General features: G+C 36.6%; 1 protein-coding gene across 1 annotated transcript in view; it reads left to right on the top strand.

Moving 5' to 3' along the window:
- CCDC7 (coiled-coil domain containing 7) overlaps window positions 1-19,280 on the top strand; it is a 239,592-nt gene that overhangs the window by 56,843 nt on the left and 163,469 nt on the right. The window contains exons 11-14 of the mRNA XM_057731790.1: window positions 7,686-7,751; window positions 9,746-9,966; window positions 17,395-17,686; window positions 18,569-18,641. Of these exons, the coding sequence (XP_057587773.1) occupies window positions 7,686-7,751; window positions 9,746-9,966; window positions 17,395-17,686; window positions 18,569-18,641 (652 nt within the window). The remainder of the gene's footprint in view (window positions 1-7,685; window positions 7,752-9,745; window positions 9,967-17,394; window positions 17,687-18,568; window positions 18,642-19,280) is intronic.

Raw genomic sequence — 19,280 nt, 5'->3', positions numbered from 1 at the left:
GGATTCTTAGTAGAAAGAGAGCAAAACAAAGCTGGAAGACTTTCTTGAGACCTAAACTCAGACCTCAGATAGTGCTATTTGTGTTGCATCCTATTGGCCAAAGCAAGTCACAGGCCAACCTATTTTCAAGGGGTGAAGAAATAGATTTCACCTTTGGGAGCTACTGGAGAGATATTATGGACATTTGTAGTTTACCACAGTGGGATATGTATATTTCTTCCCTCTTCTTTCTCTCCTCCTCTTATTTTCTCTCTTTACAAAATTCAGATACATCTAGGTTGTGTTAATTCTCTGTACCTTTATTAGTTAGAAAATAGGCTAGACTGCTATATAAAGAGATCTTATAAAATTCAGTGGCTTAAACAAGGTAGAATATTATTTTTCTCTCATGGAAAGTTTGGGTAAATGGTTTCAGGTGCGTATAATAGTTTGATGTTTCTGGAACCCTGTCTTTTCACTTCTTGGTCTCATTTCTCATTGAAGTCTAGAAATCCTTATCACATCTTAAATTTTAAAATTTCTCTCAAGGAAGTTTTATCTTTTTTCTTCTTTTTATCCCTCTGGAACTAGTATTTGAATATTAAAATTCCTAGATCTTGTCTTTTATTTTTTCCCTTTCATTTCTGCTAAAGGAATTTGTATGTGTGTTTGTGGGGTTTTTATGTTTTTATTTTTTTAAAAATATTTATTTATTTATTTATTTTATTGACTGTTTTGCATCTTCACCACCACGGGCTTTCTCTAGTTGCTGGTGAGCAGGGGCTACTCTTCCTTGCGGTTCAGTGGCTTCTCAGTGTGGTGGCTTCTCTTGTTGTGGAGCAAGGGCTGTAGGTGTGTGGGCTTCAGTAGCTGTGGCTTGTGGGCTCTAGAGTGCAGGCTCAGTAGTTGTGGCACACAGGCTTAGTTGCTCTGTGGCATGTGGGATCTTCCTGTACCAGGGATCGAACCCATGTCCCCTGCATTGGCAGGCAGATTCTTAACCACTGCGCAACCAGGGAAGCCCTGTTTGTGGAATTTTTAAAAAATTGTAGTTGATGTACAGCATTATGACAGTTTCAGGTGAGCTGCACAGTGATTCCACATTTACATACATTATGAAATGATCACCGTGATAGGTCTATTAACCACCTGTCCCCATACAAAGTTATTACAATATTATTTACCATATTCCTCCAGTGTATGTAACATTCCCCTTGGCTAATTTATTTTATAACTTGATGTTTGTATCTCTTGATACCCTTCACCTATTTCACTCCCCACAATCCAGTAATCACCCATTTGTTCTCTGTATCCAAGAATCTGTTTTGATTTCATTTTGTCTGTTTTGTTTGTTAGATTATAATATAAGTGAGATCATATGGCATTTGTCTTTCTCTGTCTGACTTATTTCACTTAACATAATACACACTAGGTCCATACATGTTGTTTCAAATGGCAAGATTCCATTTTTTATGGCTAGGTAATAGTTCAGTGTGTGTGTGTGTGTGTGTGTGTGTTCATCTCACAGTTTCTTTATCCATTCATTTATTGATGGACACTTAGGTTGCTTCCATATCTTGGCTATTGTAAATAATGCTAAAATGAAGATAGGGTTGCATATATTATTTGAATTAGTGTTTTTTTTTCAGGGAGGGGGTAAATACCTAGAAGTGAAATAACTGGATCATATGGCAGTTCTATTTTTAATTTTTTTGAGGAATCTCCATACTGTTTTCCACAGTGGCTGTACCAATTTACGTTCCCACCACCAGTATATTAGGGTTCCCTTTTCTTCACATCCTTGCCAACCCTTGTTATTGCTTGTCTTTTTGATGATCATCATTGTGACAGGTATAAGGGAGTATATCACTGTGGTTTTGGGTTGTATTTCCCAGATGATTAGTGATGTTGAGCACCTTTCATGTACTGATTGGCTATCTGTATGTCTTCTTTGGAAGAATGTCTTTTTAGGTACTCTGCCCATTTTTTTTTAAATTGGTAGTTTGTCTTTTTGCTGTTAACTTGTATGAGTTCTTTGTGTGTTTTGGGTATTTACCCCTTATCTGATATATCATTTGCAAATATCTTCTCCCATTCAGTAGGTAGCCTTATTGTTCTGTGGATATCTTCAGTGTACAATAGCTTTTTAGTTTGATGTAGTTCCATTTGTTTATTTTTGCTTTAGTTTCCCTTCCCTGAGGAGACATATACAAAAAATGTCTAAGACCAGTTTCAAAGAGCTTACTGCCTATGTTTTCTTATAGAAGTTTTATGATTTTAGGTCTTATATTTACACGTTTAATCCACTTGAGGTTATTTTTGTATATGGTGTGAAAACTAGTCCAGTTTGACTGTATTCTGTGTAGCCATCCAGTAATCCAAACACCAGTTACTGAAGAGGCAGTCTTTTGCTCGCTGTATTTTCTTGCTTCCTTTGTCATAGATTAATTGGCAATATAAGTGTGGGTTTATTTGGGGGCTTTCTGTTCAGTTCCATTGATCTATGTGTCTGTTTTTGCTCCAGTACCATCCTGTTTTGATTAGTATAGCTTTGTAGTATAGTTTGAAATCAGGGCATGTGATACCTCTAACTTCTTCTTTTCTCAAGATTGTTTTGGCTATTCAGGATCTTTTATATTACCGTAGAAACCTTAGAATTATTTGTTCTAGTTCTGTGAAAAATGCCATTGATATTTTGATAGAGATTACATTGAATCTGTTGAATTCCTGAGGTAGTATGGTCATTTTAACAATATTAATTCTTCTAATACATGAACACAGAATATTTTTCCATTTGTGGAAATTCTTTCATCAATCTTATAAATTTCAGAGTATGAGTCTTTTTTGGTTTTGGTTAGATTTATTCCTAGGTATTATATTCTTTTTGAAGCAATTGTAATTAACATTGTTTCTTAATTTCTCCTTCTGATAGCTTGTTATTAGTGTATAGAAACAATAGTTTTCTGTGTACTAATTTGTATCCTGAAACTTTAATAGCTTTTTTGGGTGAAGTCTTTGGGAGTTTTTATAATAGTATTATGTCACTTGCAAATAATGACAATTTTACTTCTTCCTTTACAATTTGGATTATTTTATTTTTCTTGCATAATTGCTCTAGCTAGGATTTCCAGCTGTGTGTTGGGTAATGTGGTGAGCATGGGCATCCTTGTCTTGTTCCTGATATTAGAGGAAGAAAGGCTTTCAGCTTTTCACCATTGAGTATAATGTTACCTGTATGTTTGTCATATATACCATTTATTATGTTGAGGTACATTCTCTTTATACCCACTTTGTCAAGAGTTCTTATCAAAAATAAATGTTGAATTTTGTCAAATGCTTTTTTTTGCATCTATTTAGATGATTATGTGATATTTATTTTTGTTTTTTTTTTTAATGTGGTATATTATATTGATTGACTTTTGGATATTAAACCATCCTTGCGTCTCTCTTTGGAATCCCACTGAATCATGATGTATAATCCTTTTAATGTATTGCTGAATTTCATTTGCTAATATTTTGTAGAGAATTTTTTGCATTTATGTTCATCAGTGATATTGGCCTATAATTTTCTTTTTCGGAGTATTTTTGCCTGGTTTTGGTATCAGGGTAATGGTGGCTTTGTAAAATAAGTTTGGAAGTGTTCCCTCCTTTTCAATTCATTGGCGTAGTTCGTGAAGGATGGGTATTAACTCTTGTGTAGGAGCTGTTCTATGTGATCTAGAAGCACAGTCATCCCTGACCACAAGAGTCAGACACTTTATGGGCATCCCTCATGGTGGGCTGTGTCCACCAGCTGTGATAGGACCAAGGCTGGTGCACAGCTTTGAGTCACTTGCCTGTCCTGGTTATGGCTAGGTCTCTGCGTGGGATATGTAGGGCTTGGGGCCCTTGCCTGGCCTGTTTATTGCGTGGGCAGAGCAGGGCTCAGAACACTTGCCCATCCTGGTTTTGTGGGGGGTGCTGCTTGATTAATTCTTCAAGTACTTCTGTTACTGATGATTTGCCATGCCCTGTCAGTGTTCCAAGGAGAGGAATCTCATTTAACACCTAGTTTCAGGTTGATTGGATGCCAGGCCCTCAGGTAGCAGCTTTTAACGTGTGCAGATATATACTGTGCTGTGGGGTCACAACTGTAATCCTTGCTGGCCTTCAGACTAGGAGATCTGGAGGTGTCCCCTGGGTGACATTTGCAAAAACAAAGCTCCTCATGAATGTATAATCTCTTTTGCGGGGAATCTTGTCAAGCTGTAGTGAGGCCAAGGGGGTACACAAACATGATATCTCTCTGATTACATTTCCTGGGAGTGTGTCCTTAGCCTCTGAAGGTGTGGGAAACTTGAAGCCTGTCCCTCAAGGTGAAGCTCCAGGCTAAGTAAATAGGCCTTTTTCGCAGGATAACTGAAGTTGTGTTTTAGTCAGATATCCGTGCAGTGCCCTGAGGGTGGTGGCCTGCCAGTTACAGTCCCATGGAACTCAGGAACAGCAGTCCCATGGGCCGCTGGGGCCAAGTGATCAGAGGTTTTCCTTTGTGTGGATTGTGTACTCCCACTGGCTTTAGCTGGGTAGCTGGAGAGTGTAGGGAGCGTGGCCTGCTCTCTTGCTTCAGGAAGGCAGTGGGAAAATGACCTGACTGCATGCGCACAGGCTTTAGCAGTGCAGCATGAGAGTGTCTTGTCTGTGTGCATGCATTGGCTTTAGACTGTGACTTCTCAGTCTTGTGACCCTCAGCTAAGGGGCAGGGGAGTATTGAGTCAGCTTTAGGCTAGAAGAGGGATAATGCCATGACCACTTGTACTCACCAGCCCCAGCCAGAGCGAGGGGGAGTGTAGTAGTTGCCTGCACTCACAGACTTTAGATAGATTGCAGGAGAATGCTGTGACTGTTTGTTCCTGCCCACCATACCCAGGGAGTGGGGGAACATTGCAGCCTCTGGAGCTCTTTGGCTTCAGCAGTGCAGTGGGGTATCGCCATGATTGGCTCACCCCTGCATCCAAGTTCTACAGCCTGTGCTCGCGGGTTAGGTGGGGAGTGCAGTAATGGTGTCTGCCAGTGCTTCTGCTTCTGGGGAGCATTTCTACTGTCCACGACCCCTCCAGCTGATGCTTTTAGATTTGCAAATGGCTCCCCTTCACATATAATCATGGCACTTTTCAAACTGCTGTTATTTCCCTAGGTCTCCAGGTGAGTGAGACCACATGTAAGCCCTTTATGGGGGGTCTCAGTTTTCGATAGCACTTTGGGACCCTTGGATGTCATCCCCATTGGTTTTCAGAGCAAAGCATTTCAGGGATTCCTCTCTGGTGTAGATCCCAGGAGCCAGGGTGCTTGATGTGGGGAGCAGTCCCTTTGGGAAAAGCGCTTGTCTGGTGAGGTCCCTCTGTATTGTGTGCTGTCATGCTGGGGGTAGGGTTTTTGGTGAGAGTGTTTCTTTGCCTCTCCTACCTGTCTTAATATAGTCCTTTTTTTTTTTTTTTTTTTTTTTTTCCCTTTTCTCTTATGGAGCATTTGTTTGGCTAGTTCTAAGGTTCTTTTCAGAGGGAGTTGATCTGTATGTAGGTGTATATTTGTTGATTCCATGGGAGGAGGTACATTCAGCTCTTGCTATGCCCCATCTTGAACTACCTTCCCTGTAGATTTTTTCTTTTAGGAGTGAGTCTCATTTTCCTGTTTCTTCACATTCAAGTAATTTTTAATTGTATCTTGGATATTGGGAATGTCATGTTGTTGAAGCTCTGGATTCTGCCATATTCTTTTTATGATTGGTACTATTTTTGTTATTTATTTTGCGTTAATTTGTTATTAACATGACTGGGTGCAAAATGAAAATTCTGTATTTAAGCAGCAGCTCAAATCACATCTCTCCTTCTAGCTTTTGCATGGCTGCTTGGAGTCTTCCTTATGCGTATGTGCTTAAGGGGTCAAGTAGATTCGAGTAGGGTTTGTACAAATGGTTTGGGGCTCCCCTCGCTCTGGCTCCCTTTTTTGTGTGACTTCCCCTAAGCTTTCCAGTGGCTGTGGTTGCCCTAAACTCTGCACTCTGTACCCTGAGGACTAAAAACTCACGTGTTTTTTTGTTTGTTTATTTTTTAAAATTATCTATTTGGTGTTCTGCCTGGCTCAGAGGGCTTGCCCTCAGACTAGAAACCAGGAAATAAGGATCTTAGGTAGGACTCTTCCCTTCTTCCCAGGGTCACCTTTTCTCAAGAACCTACCTACTCTTGTTTGCTCTCTATTATTGACATTTGTATTTTGTTTTTAGTTTGTGGTTGTTATGTATGGAAAGGTTTGTATGGTAGGACTTGCTCTGCTATACCAGAATTGAAACTGGGGACTTTTTTAAAAAAATTTTTTAACTTTTTATTTTACATTGGAGTATAGTTGATTAACAATGTTTTGCTAGTTTCAGGTGTGCAACAAAGTGATTCAGTCATACATATACATGTATCCTTTTTCAAATTCTTTTCCCAATTAGGTTGTTACAGAATATTAACCAGAGTTCCCTGTGCTAGGTCCTTGTTGGTTATCCATTTTAAATATAGCAGTGTGGGGATTTCCCTGGTGGTACAGTGGTTAAGAATCCGCCTGCCAGTGCAGGAAAGATGGGTTCAATCCCTGGTCTGGGAATATCCCACATGACGAGGAGCAACCAAGCCCATGCACCACAACTACTGAGCCCATGTGCTGCAACTGCTGAAGCCCACACACCTAGAGCCCATGCTCCATAACGAGAGAAGCCAACCACAGTGAGAAGCCTGCGCACCAGAACGAAGAGTAGCCCCCACTCGCCACAACTAAAGAAAGCCCACGCACAGCAACGAAAACCCAACGCAGCACCCCCCACCAAAAAAAAAAATATATATATAGTAGTGTGTACATGTCAATCCCAAACTCCCTAGCTATCCCTTTCCCCCACCCCTCCCCTCTGGTAACCATAAGTTTGTTGTCTAAGTCTGTGAGTCTTTTTCTGTTCTGTAAATAAGTTCGTTTGTATCATTTTTTTTTTTTTTTTGCCCATGATATGACTGACAAGTGATTAGTCTTCATAATTTACAAACAACTCATGAGGCTTAATATCAAAACAAACAGCCCAATCAAAAAATGGGCAGAACACCTAAACAGACATTTCTCCAGGAAGACATACAGATAGCCAAGAGGCACATGAAAAGATGTTTAGCATCTCTAATTATTAGAGAAATGCATCAAACCTACAATGAGATAACATCTGACACCAGTCAGAATGACTATCATCAAAAAAAGAGAAAGAAACTGGGGACTTTAGATATGGTTCCTCAAACTGTCTTCCATCTGATGGAGGATTCTTAAGACTTCTCATGCATAGTAGAATCTACTCATTCTTACAAAATCAGAACTGTATTTCTTTTGTGTTGAGTAGAGTTGCTTCTTTTCGTAAAATTTGAAATGTTTATATTTAAATATTTCAGGCCTTGAGAAAAGGAGAAATGAAATGTTTAACTTACTGTAGTTATAATTTCCTAAATTCAGGGTCATTTTTCCTATGGAAAATCAATAGAAAGCTATAGCTACAGAAGTTATCCACCATTCTGCCTAAGAAGTGCACAGTAAATGCTTATGCTCAATTCATCATCTTGGCTGTCTGTGGATTTTAGAAAGGTAATAATTATGACAGTAAATTAATAAAAACAAAAATGCCAAATGAATACTTTTCTCCTCATATTACATCCTAGAAAGCAACACATGCTCTGGAAATTGAGAACAGAGTTCTTCAGGAACAACTGAAACAAGCTTTACAGGTAAAAGATATTATGTTCCCTTGAAATTGTTAACGAGGGAAGAAAATATCTATAAACAACTTTTTAAATGAATAATTTTAACTTTGTAAACCAATAGATCTATTATATATTGTATTATTTTGCCAGGTTTAAAATATTCTTATTTTATGCAGTGGAAATATGTTAATAAAATTTAATGTTTTTTCTTTCCAAAACAGTAAGCTAGAAAGAAAATTAATATACAAACTTAAAGCAATTTATTTCTAGATATAAATTGTTTTTTTTTAAGATTAGCAGAATTATATAGGATATATTGAGATAAGAAACTGGTGATTTTGCAGAACAATTAAGGAGTATTTGCTCATCCAGAAATCAACATAAAATATAAAAATGCAATAACTAAAACAGTGCTGTTCTGGATCTGGTACTGAATGAAAAGTCCAGAAACAGATTCAAATAGATATGATAATTTTATAGTTTATAGTTATTAAAATTTTTTCACAGAAGGATAAAATAGTCACAAAAGTAAACTACTGTGATAACATTGTTGGGTTTCTAGTTAGTGTAAAACACTAAAATAAGTTGCAGATTGGTTTAAGATCCAAAAGTAATAAATGAACTATTAATATTTTGGAAGAAACACTAACAGTTGCGTGTCTTAGCTAGAGCAAGGCTTTCTAAGCATTATACCACAAAGGAATATGTTAATATATTTGGCTATATATAAAATAAACCATTTTATGGATGCAAAATTCATGAGATATAAAGATAAATGGAAAATATTTACAAAATGTTTCATATCAAGATCTTTTACAAATCCACAGGAAATATGGATAGTCTTCCTCCTAAATAGGCAAAGGACACAAATAGGCAAGTCATAATTGAGAAACGCACATGGCCAATAAATGCATACAAATATATTCATCCTTACTAGTTATCAAATAAATGCAATTTAAAATAGCAGAGGGATAGATATTTTTTACCTACTATTTTGTTAAAAAGTTAAGGAACAGAAATATCCAATATTTGTGGATTTATGCTGAAATGAGCAGTCTTTCACATACTTCTATTGTCAGATGGATTGATACTTTTCTGGAAGAAAATACATAGCAAAAGTCTCAGAAAGCATAGTCTTTACAGTGAACCATTCCACTTCTAAAAATTAATTGTAAAGAAGAAAAAAGTATACAGAGATTTTGTACAAGTATGTAGAATAGAAAAATTTTAATAGCAAAATTTCTTAAATTACCAGTATGTCCATTGATAAGAAATTTGCTAAATTAATTTGTGTATACTATTAAAATATACTTCTTTTAGCTATTCTGATTTGGATGTATATTTATCATGATGGAAACATACCTATGACATTATTTAACGAAAAGAGCATGTTATGCGTGCATGTATAGTATGAACCAATGTACATAAAAATTTAAAAAACATATACATATGCACTAGCTTTATTTAGAAATAATTTAAAAGAATATATGTCAACATGTTAACAGTGAATTTTCTCTCTGTGATGAGACTATGAACTTTTTTATTGATCTAATGTATTCTTTCATACAATCACTTTTAATTTTGTATAAGTAAAAATTATTAAAAGTGACATTAAAAATTTAATTCTACAAGAAATAAATTATTTTTCACATTTTCTTTTATTATATGATATTATAAATCTTTATCTTGGGTACATTATGTCTATAATGTATGCATTTTATTAACTTTTATTGTGCCTGTATTATAGTTAGAGCCTTAAAAAACAGTGGCCAGGAGAACCTCTTGGGTATAAAAATAGCCCTTAAGTAGAAGAGGTTTCTTCCTAGTTTTTAATTTTAACTGCAGATCTGTTAAACGATGGATTATACCAGTGGTTTAACTTAGCTTCCTCTAACCCTGTAAAAATAAGATTGAGAACTAGCCTGAGCATGAATATTCAGAGATTCCTGAAAATTGTCATGTTGGCAGGAAAATGCCACAAAAATAATGCTTGACAAAGTTAATGTATTTAAAAACAGGAAGCTGAAAGAGCTAAGGAGCAACTTGGTTATTTCCTAAATCAAGAAAAGGAGTTACTCAAAAGTGAGGGGAAGACCAAGACAGCAACAGAAATGGGTATTGATAAAATAAAAGTTAAAGGTGAAGATTCAAAATATATACCATTGGAGAAAGAAACAAGAAAAGAACTAGTGGCAGATTCAGGTGGAGAAAAAAAAAAGATAAAACTAAATACCCACAGGTAAGGAAATAACCAAAATAGAAACAGTAATAAGTGCTGTAAGAAGTTTTATCCTTTTATATTATTATTTACTTCATTTGTATATTATTTTTAAAAGTTTCCTATGCATTTTTTTTTTGGCTTGGAATTTTGCCTTTTGAATATATCAGTTCATTATTATCTAAAATTCAAATCTATAAATTAACTGTGTATTGATTTTTGTGGGTTTTTGGTAATCCAGTTATTTCCTTTTATGTTTAGGACAATTGATCCAATACAGACTTGTCAGATGTAAAATAATGTTTTATCTTTAAACATTTTTTGTTGAGGTATAATTGACATATGTTGTATTATTTTCAGATATACAACATGATGATTCAGTATTTGTCTATATTGTGACTGGATCACCACAATAAGTCTAGTTAACACCCATCAATATACATAATTACAGAACTTTTTTTCTTGTAATGAGAACTTTAACATTTACTCTGTTAGCAACTTGCAAATATGCAGTGCAGTATTATTAACTGTAGTCACTATGCTGTACATTACATCCCCTAGACTTGTTTATTTTATAAGTGGAAATTTGTACCTTTTCACTTCCTATACCCATTTGCACACCCCACCCCACCCTGGCAGTCCCTGCCTCTGGCAACTACCAGTCTGTCCTCTGTATCTATGAGCTTAGTTTTTCTTTTGTTTCATTTTAGATTCCACATATAAGTGAGATCATATGGTATTTTTCTTTCCCTGTCTGACTTATTTGACTTAGCATAATGCTCTCAAGGTCCATCCATGTTGTCACGATTGGCAAGGTTTCATTATTTTTCATGGTTGAATAATATTCTACTATATATCATGTGTGTGTGTATGTGTATGTATATAATGTTTTCTTTATCTGTTCACCCATCAGTGGACACATAGGCTGTTCCCATATCTTTGCTAATGTAAATAATGCTGCTGTGAACATGGGACTGCATATATATCTTCTTTAGTTAGTGTTGTCATTTACTTTGGAAAAATATCTGGAAGTGATTATTTCTTGGATCATCTGGTAGTTCTATTTTTAGTTTTTTTTTTTTGAGGACCCTCCATACTCTTTTCCATAGTGGCTGCAGTAATTTACATTCCCACCAACAGTGCACAAGGGTTTCCTTTTATCCATTCTCACCAACACTTTATTATTTCCTGTTGGTCTGCCAATAGCAATTCTGACAGGTGTGAGGTGATAACTCATTGTGGTTTTGATTTGCATTTCCCTGATGATTAGTAATGTTGAACATCTTTTCATGTACCTGTTGGCCATATGTTTGTCTTCTTTGGAAAAATGTCTATTCAGATCATCTGCTCATTTTTAATTCATATTGATTCTTTTTTTTTTTTTTTTTTGCTTTTGAGTTTTTTGAGTTCTTTATATATTTTGGATATTAACCCTTTATTAGATATATGATTTTCAAATATTTTCTCCCATGTCATTATGTTGATGGTTTCCTTTGCTGTGCAGAAGCTTTTTAGTTTGATGTACTTCTACTTGTTTATTTTTGCTTTTGATGCCTTGCTATTGGTGTTAAACCCCCAAATTCAATAAGACCTATGTCGAGGAGCTTATTGTCTATGTTTCTTTTAGAAGTTTTATAGTTTCATGTCTTATATTCAAATCTTTAATTCATTTGGAGTTAATTTTTGTGTATGGTGTAAGAAAGTGGTTGAGTTTCATTCTTTGCATGTGACTTTCCAGTTTCCCAACAACATTTATTAAAGGAGCTGTCCTTTTGCCATTGTATGTTCTTGGCTCCAGCATAAATTGATTGACCATATATGCGTGGGTTATTTCTGGGCTTTCCTCTGTGTTCCATTGATCCATGTCTGTTTTTTTCTCCCTGTATCATACTGTTTTGATTGCTATAGCTTTGTAATATAATTTGAAATCAGAGCACATGATGCCTCAGCTTTGTTCTTCTTTCTCAAGATTGCATTGACTATTCAGGGTTTTTTGTGGTTCCATATAGATTTAAGAATTATTTCTTTTATTTCTGTGAAAATAGCATTGGAATTTTGATAGATTGCATTGAATCTGTAGATTGTTTTGGCTAGTATGGACATTTTAACAATATTAATGTTTCCAATCCATGAGCATGGAATATCTTTCCACTTATTCATGTCTTATTCCATCAATGTCATATAGTTTCCTCTCTATAGGTCTGTCACCTTCTTGGTTAAATTTATTCCTAGGTATTTTATTCTTTTTGATGCAGTTGTAAATGGCATTGTTTTCTTAATTTCTCTTTTGGGTAGTTCATTTTTAGTGTATAGAAATGCAATAGATTTCTGTCCATCAATTTTGTACCCTGCAACTTTATTTATTAGGTCTGACAGTTTTTTGCTATTCTTTAGGGTTTTCTCTATCATGTCATCAAATAGTGACAGATTTATTTCCTCCTTTCCCGTGTAGATACCTTTTATTATTATTATTATTATTTTTGCCAAATTGCTCTGGCTAGGACTTCCAATAATATGTTGGATAAAAGTGGCAGGAGTGGGCATCCTTTTCTTGTTCCTGATCTTAAAGGAATTGCTATCATCTTTTCACCTTTGAGTATGGTGTTATCTGTGGGTTTGTTATACGTGGCCTAGTTTATGTTGAGTATGTTCCATCTGTACCCACTTTGTTGAGAGCTTTTGTCATAAATAAATGTTGAATTTTGTGAAATGCTTTTTTGTTTTACAGCTATTGAGATGATCATACAATATTCATTTTGTTAGTGTGGTATATCACATTGATTGATTTGTAGATATCGAACCATTTCTGCATCCCTGGTAGAAATCCCTCTTGCTCATGGTCATGGTGTATGATTCTTTTAATAGATTATGGAATCAGTTTGCTAATATTTTTTGAGGATTTTTTGCATCTATGTTATTCAGGGATATTTGTCTATAATTTTCTTTTCTTGTAGTGACCTTGTCTGGTTTTGGTATCAGAGTAATGCTGGTCTTGTAAAATGAGTTTGGAAATATTCCCTTCTCTTCTATTGTTTGGACGAGCTTGAAAAGGATTGGTATTAATTCTTCTGTGAATATTTGATGGAATTCACCAGGGAAGTGTCCTGGTCCTGGACTTTTGTTTGTAAGGAGTTTTAAAATTATGGATTCATTATCCTTAATAGTAGTAATCAGTCTATTCAATTTTTCTGTTTTTTTCATGATTCAGTCTTAGAAGATTGTGTGTTTAGGAGTTTATTAATTTATTCTTGTTATCATTGTCTCTTTAGTCTCCATTTCATTTATTTCTTTTTTCTTTCAATTTATTTTTTATATATTTATTGGTTGTGTTGGGTCTTCATTACTGTGCGCAGGCTTTCTCTAGTTGCAGCAAGCGGGGGCTACTCTTCATTGCGGTGTGCAGGCTTCTCACTGTGGTGGCTTCTCTTGTTGTGGAGCACAAGCTCTAGGCACGCAGGCTTTAGTAGTTGTGACACACAGGCTCAGTAGTTGTGGCTCATAGGCTCTAGAGTGCAGGCTCAGTAGTTGTGGTACATGGGCTTAGTTGCTCTGTGGCATGTGGGATCTTCCTGGACCAGGGCTTGAAACCATGTCCCCTGCATTGGCAGGCAGATCCTTAACCACTGCACTGCCAGGGAAGTCCAAGCTCTATTTTTTTTTGATATAAATATTGCTACCCCAGCTTTCTTTTGCTTTCCATTTTGCATGGAATACCTTTTTACATCCCCTCACTTTCAGTCTGTTGTATGTCTTAGATCTGAAGTGAGTCTCTTGTAGGCACTATTTATTTATTTATTTATTTATTATTTTTGTATCTGTTCAGTTACTCTGTCTTTTGATTAGGGCATTTATTCTGTTTACATTTAGTGTGATTATTGATTGGTATGTTGTTATTGCCATTTTGTTAATTGTTTTGGATTTGGTTTTGTAGGTCTTTTTTCCCCCTTTCTTCTTTTGTTCTTTTGCAATTTGATGACTGTCTTTAGTGTCATGTTTGGATTCTTTTCTCTGTTTTGTGTGTATCTATAATAGGTTTCTGATTTGTGGTTATCATGACATTTATATACAGGAATCTCTCAATATATATGTGATTATTTTCAATTGCTAATTTCTTAACTTCAAATGAATTTTAACAACCCTGTATTTTTACTTCCTCCCCCACCCCCATGATTATTATTTTTGATGTCATCTTTTACTTCTTTTTGTGTTTCCCTTAACTGCTTATTTTGAATATAGATAATTTTACTACTTTTGCCTTTTAACCTTCCTACTAACTTTGTTTGTGGATGATTTACTACCTTTACTGTATATTTGCATTTACCAATGAGCTTTTTCTTTTTGTACTTTTTCTGTTTCTAGTTGTTGCCTTTTCTTTTTCACTTAGAGAAATTCCCTTAACATTTCTTATAATGCTGGTTTGGTGATGCTGAACTCTTTGCTTTTACTTGGTTGTAAAACTTTTGCTCTTTCCATCAAATCTGAATGAAAGCCTTGAGGGGTAGACCATTTTTTGTTGTAGGTTTTCCCTTTCATCTTTTAAAATACACCATGTGACTCCCTTCTGGCTTGCTGAAAAGTTAGCTGATAGCATTATAGGAGTTCCCTTGTACCTAACTTGTTGCTTTTCCCCTTGCTTTTAATATTCTCTCTTTATCTTATATTTTCTCATTTTAATTACAGTGTATCTTGGTGTGGTCCTCTTTGGGATGATTGTGTTTGGGACTCTGTGCTTCCTGGATCTTGATGTCCTTTCCTTTCCCAGTCTAGTGAAGTTTTCAGCTATTATGTCTTCAATTATGTCCTCTGCCGCTTTTTCTCTCTCTTATTCTGGGATCCATACAATGCAAATGTTAGTAGACTTGATGTTGTCTCAGAGGTCTTTTAAACTGTCCTAATTTCTTCTTATTCTTTTTTCTTTTCAGCTTTGGTGATTTCCATTACTCTTTTTTTCTACTCACTGTTCCATTTCTCTGTATCATTTAATCTCCTGTTGATTCCTTCTAGTGTATTTTTAGGTATTGTATTTTTCAGCTCTGTTTGGGTCTTCTTTTTATCTTCTAACTCTTTGTTAAACTTCTCACTGTGTTCATTCATTCTTCTCCCAAGTTGTTTGATTATTTTCATGATTTTTACCTTGAACTTTTTGTTGGGTAGATTGTCTATTTCCACTTAACCTTGTTCTTCTGGGACTTTATCTTGTTCCTTTGTTTGGAACATGTTCTTCTGTTGCCTCATATTACCTAATTTTCTATTTTTCTTTCTCTGTCTTGGAGAGGGAGCCTATTATAGGAGACATCCTATGAGTTCCAGAAGCACACTCTTCTCTGGTTACCAGAACTATCTGTTCTAGGAGTTACCCCTATGTAGGCAGGCTGACTACTGTGAGTAGTTTTCTAGGTGTGGCTGGCTCTAGTCTGGTTGGTTGCCAGATCTTGCCATGTGTGGAGGCTGTCAGCCATTGGTTGACAGAGCTGGGTCATGAGGTGGCTGGCTGTGGAACGCCAGGGCCTCTTAGGGCTAGTCCTGGCCCACTGTTGGGCAGATCTATGTTCTGGGGTGGGTGGTAGCTGAGCTGGTATTCCCAGATCTAATGTCAGCCTGCTGGTACATGGGGCTGGTTCCTGACAGGGCTGGCTGAAGGGTCCAAAGTATCTCATAACTGATGATGGTCTGTTGGTGGATGGCACTAGGTCTTAGGTCCTGGAGCTGGTGTCAGTGTGTTGGTAGGCAGGGCTGGGGCCCAGGGTGTCCTAGAGCTAGTGCTGGCTCACTGATGGCCACAGCTGAGTCCTGGGTAGGTCGTGGGTCTCTGGCTGTAGGTCCCTGCGAGTTCCAAAACTGTTGTTTACCCACTGGTAGGTTGGGCTAGATCCCAGAGCTGCTGGCTAAGGAGCCCATGATGTCCCAGTGCAGATGTTGGCCTGCTGGTGAACAGATCCAGGGCCCAGGGGATTGCAGCACAGGTGCTGGCCTCCTGGTGGGCTGGCTGAATCCTGATAAGGTAGGGTGCTGGCTGCTGTGATTATCCTGGGTTGGCATTTGCCCACTGATGGTGTGGGTCAGGGCTGAAGGGATCCTGGGGCTGGTGCCCACCTACCACTGTGTGAATCCACATCCTGGGGCTAGTTCTGGCCCACTTTAGGCCACTGATAGGTCCTAGTGTCTCTGGCTTTGGGACCTAGGGGTACCAGAACTGGTGTCAGACTGCTGATGGGCAGGGTTGGTTCATGACACAGCTAGCTGTAGGGTCTGAGGTGTCCTGAAGCTTGTTTTAGTCTGGTGGTGGGTGTTGCCAGTTCTCTGAGTGGCTGGCTGAGAGGCCTGAGGTGTCTGATACCTGGTGTTGGTCTGCTGGTGGGTTGGGCTGGGGCCCAGGGGGTCCCGGGGCTGGTGCCTGACTGCTGGTGGGTGGGCTGGGCCCTACCATGGTAGGCTGCAGTAGTCCTGGGGCTGGTGTTTGCCTGCTGGTGGATAGGGCTGTGTCCCAGGGTGGCTGTGGGCCCAGGGCATCTTATGGCAGCTTATGGGTATGTCCCTGCCTGGCTAGTTGCTGGATGTGAGGGGTCCCAGTTCTGGTTCTGACAGGCTGGTGGTTGGGGCTGGATCCCAGTGCTAATAAGCTAGGGAGTAGTCCAAAGTGGTGTTTGGTAGTATCAGTGTCCATGTGGTAGAAAGAGCTCTCCAAAATGGCTGCCACCAGTTGATGTGTCCCCGTGGTGAGCTCCAGTTGCCTCCTGACGTTATGGTAGGCTCTCCAATATCAGAAGATGGGTCTGACCCAGGCTCCTTTCAAATTATTGCTTCTGCCTCCTAGAGTGTGTGAGATTGTGTGTGTGCCCTTTAAGAGTAGAGTCTCTATTTCCCATAACCTTGTGACTTTCCTGAAAGTAAGCCCCATTGACCTTCAAAGCTAAATGTTTTAGGGACTTCTTCTTGATGTAGGACTCCTGGGCTGAGGAGCCCAGTGTGGGGCTTGGGCCTCTTGCTTCTTGGGGATAACCTCTGCAATTGTAATTATCCTCCCATTGCGGGTAACTCATTTGTGGGTGTAGATCTTGACTATACTGTGACTCCACCCCTCCAACCTATCTTATTGTGCTTCCTTCTTTACGTCTTTATTAGAAGATCTTTTCTGCTGATCACCCAGTTTTTCTCATCAATGGTTTCTCTGTAAATAGTTGTAATTTTGGTGTGCCCATTAGAGGAGGTGAGCTCAGGGTGTTCCTACTCCGCCATCTTGGCCAAGCTGAACTTTTGTGTGTCTGTTTTAAAACCCAGAAAATATATTATCCATAGCTTGTTATCTAGCATCAATTTCACATTTGTATTACTATTAGTGAACAATTATACTTGCTTCTTTAATATTCTTATAGATTATGAAAATGATTCTTTAGTTACAAATAAATGTTGTTCATATAATCTAATACCAGATGTTTTGTAATTCTAAAGCTCAGAGAAGGAAAGAGCTAGCCCTGCTATTTCAGATCTTTCACAGATCCTCAAGTCTCAAGATGGATCACCTTTTTTAAAGACTTCAAGTGAAGTTTTAACTGATGAAGATCTATCCCATCTACTTTCATCAGTGACCCATGATAAATCACTTACAAGAAAATTATTGATCAAAGAAGTCCAGGATTCACAGTCTGTTGGAACATTGCTTAAAGGGAGTGAAACAGTGACAGCATCATGCATCTCACCCCCTGTTGTTAAAATAAAGACTCTGGGTACTGACATCTCAAAGGTAAGATACAGTACAATAACTTGAACACTGTTTTTTTTAATTGCTATATTCCTTCAATATTTTGAATAAATGTTAATTAAAAACATCAATATTTTCTTATTTAAGTGGAATAAAAAGTTTGCCTTTTGATACAACCTGTTTTATATTTAGGATTTTAAAGTGATATTTGGGAATCAAAGCAATATTTTAATGTAAAAGTTCTAACCTGTACCAACAAAGAATTTGTGGCTTAGATTATAGTTTGAATGATAAATTAAAAGGTATTCAGTTTCTAACTGAGACAGGGAAATTTTTATTTCAGGTTCATCTACAAAAAAGATTTTTATACATTAAGGTATTTGTGACAGCATAGTCATTTTGAAATAATTTTTTATGCCTTAAACAAGTCCTAGAAAATTATTTGAATTGCCTTTGTTAAAATACTATTTAATTAGAAAATTCTCATTTTAAAATTCTGGGAAAAAAGGAAATGATAAAGTGGCTGTACATATTTAATACATAGTCACAATATTTTTTATCATAGAAGTTATTAAAGTGGCCTTATAAAAATAATTTTGTAAAGCCATTTGAGTTTGTCTAGAGATTCAATCTGGTGAAAATATAAATCTAAAGTAGAATCATAGTAAAAAATTATTAACTTGATTTATTTGGAATTATTTGTGAGAAAGAATCACAGTATTGCTTGATGGGACCCTCCACACCATTAAGTGTTCCCACGTGTCTCTCAGATCCATTAATTGTTCTCATTTTTAAGTTGGATACATTCAAGAAGTAATGAAAAGTAAAATGTTTCTGTAATGGCTCTATAGGTATATAAAAGAAGGTAATTAGAGTTCTAAGATGTATAATTTGTAATTATTTATTTTAACTTTTGTAATTAAGGCTAATATTTTAGAAGAGAATTTACGAAGTAAGATTGAAAAGCAAACTTACCAAGAAGCAAGAGAATTTCAAGGTAAAAAGATAAAAATATTAATGATTGTGTGTTCCCATGTTATAACTATAAGTAAATGAAGTGAGAACATTACTAAATGTAGAAATAACTTCTTAGACAGTCATGAGATAATATACAGATATATTGAGCAATATGTAAAAAATAATTTGGTGAGTTAACATATTACTCAGTCTATTTTAATTCAAATTTGTGTAAAAGGGAAGTGATAGCTTTGTCTCAACCAAATAACAGTGTTTGGCATTATGAATTCTTAACATATTATACCAAAAATTCATCAGGATGTAAGCAGGAAAAAAGATGATTTGTGTTATAAATAATATTTTAGCTAAGTTTTTTGAGTGTTTGATGTATAATATATTTTTTTTAATGCACATTTATTCTTTTCCAACATGTATAGCTGTTATAACCAACCCATGTCTTATTGCATTGGCCGGAACTTCCAAAATCAAATTAAATGGTTGTGATGTGGAGTGCAGGAGTATCACTATTCCTTTGTGGTTTGAAATGAGAGTGCCTCTACAGTTTCACCTATGATGATTGTTTATCTGAGATAAATATTTTTTATTATGGTCAGGCTGTTTTCTTTTGTTGAAAGTTTATCATGAATTTTTAACCAGTGGTTGAACTAAATTTAATCGA

Source organism: Hippopotamus amphibius, chromosome 4, assembly GCF_030028045.1.
Source record: "Hippopotamus amphibius kiboko isolate mHipAmp2 chromosome 4, mHipAmp2.hap2, whole genome shotgun sequence".
NCBI classification, from domain to species: Eukaryota; Metazoa; Chordata; class Mammalia; order Artiodactyla; family Hippopotamidae; genus Hippopotamus; species Hippopotamus amphibius.
The sequence above is the reverse complement of the archived record's forward strand: the minus strand, read 5'-3'. Positions and strand labels throughout refer to the sequence as shown.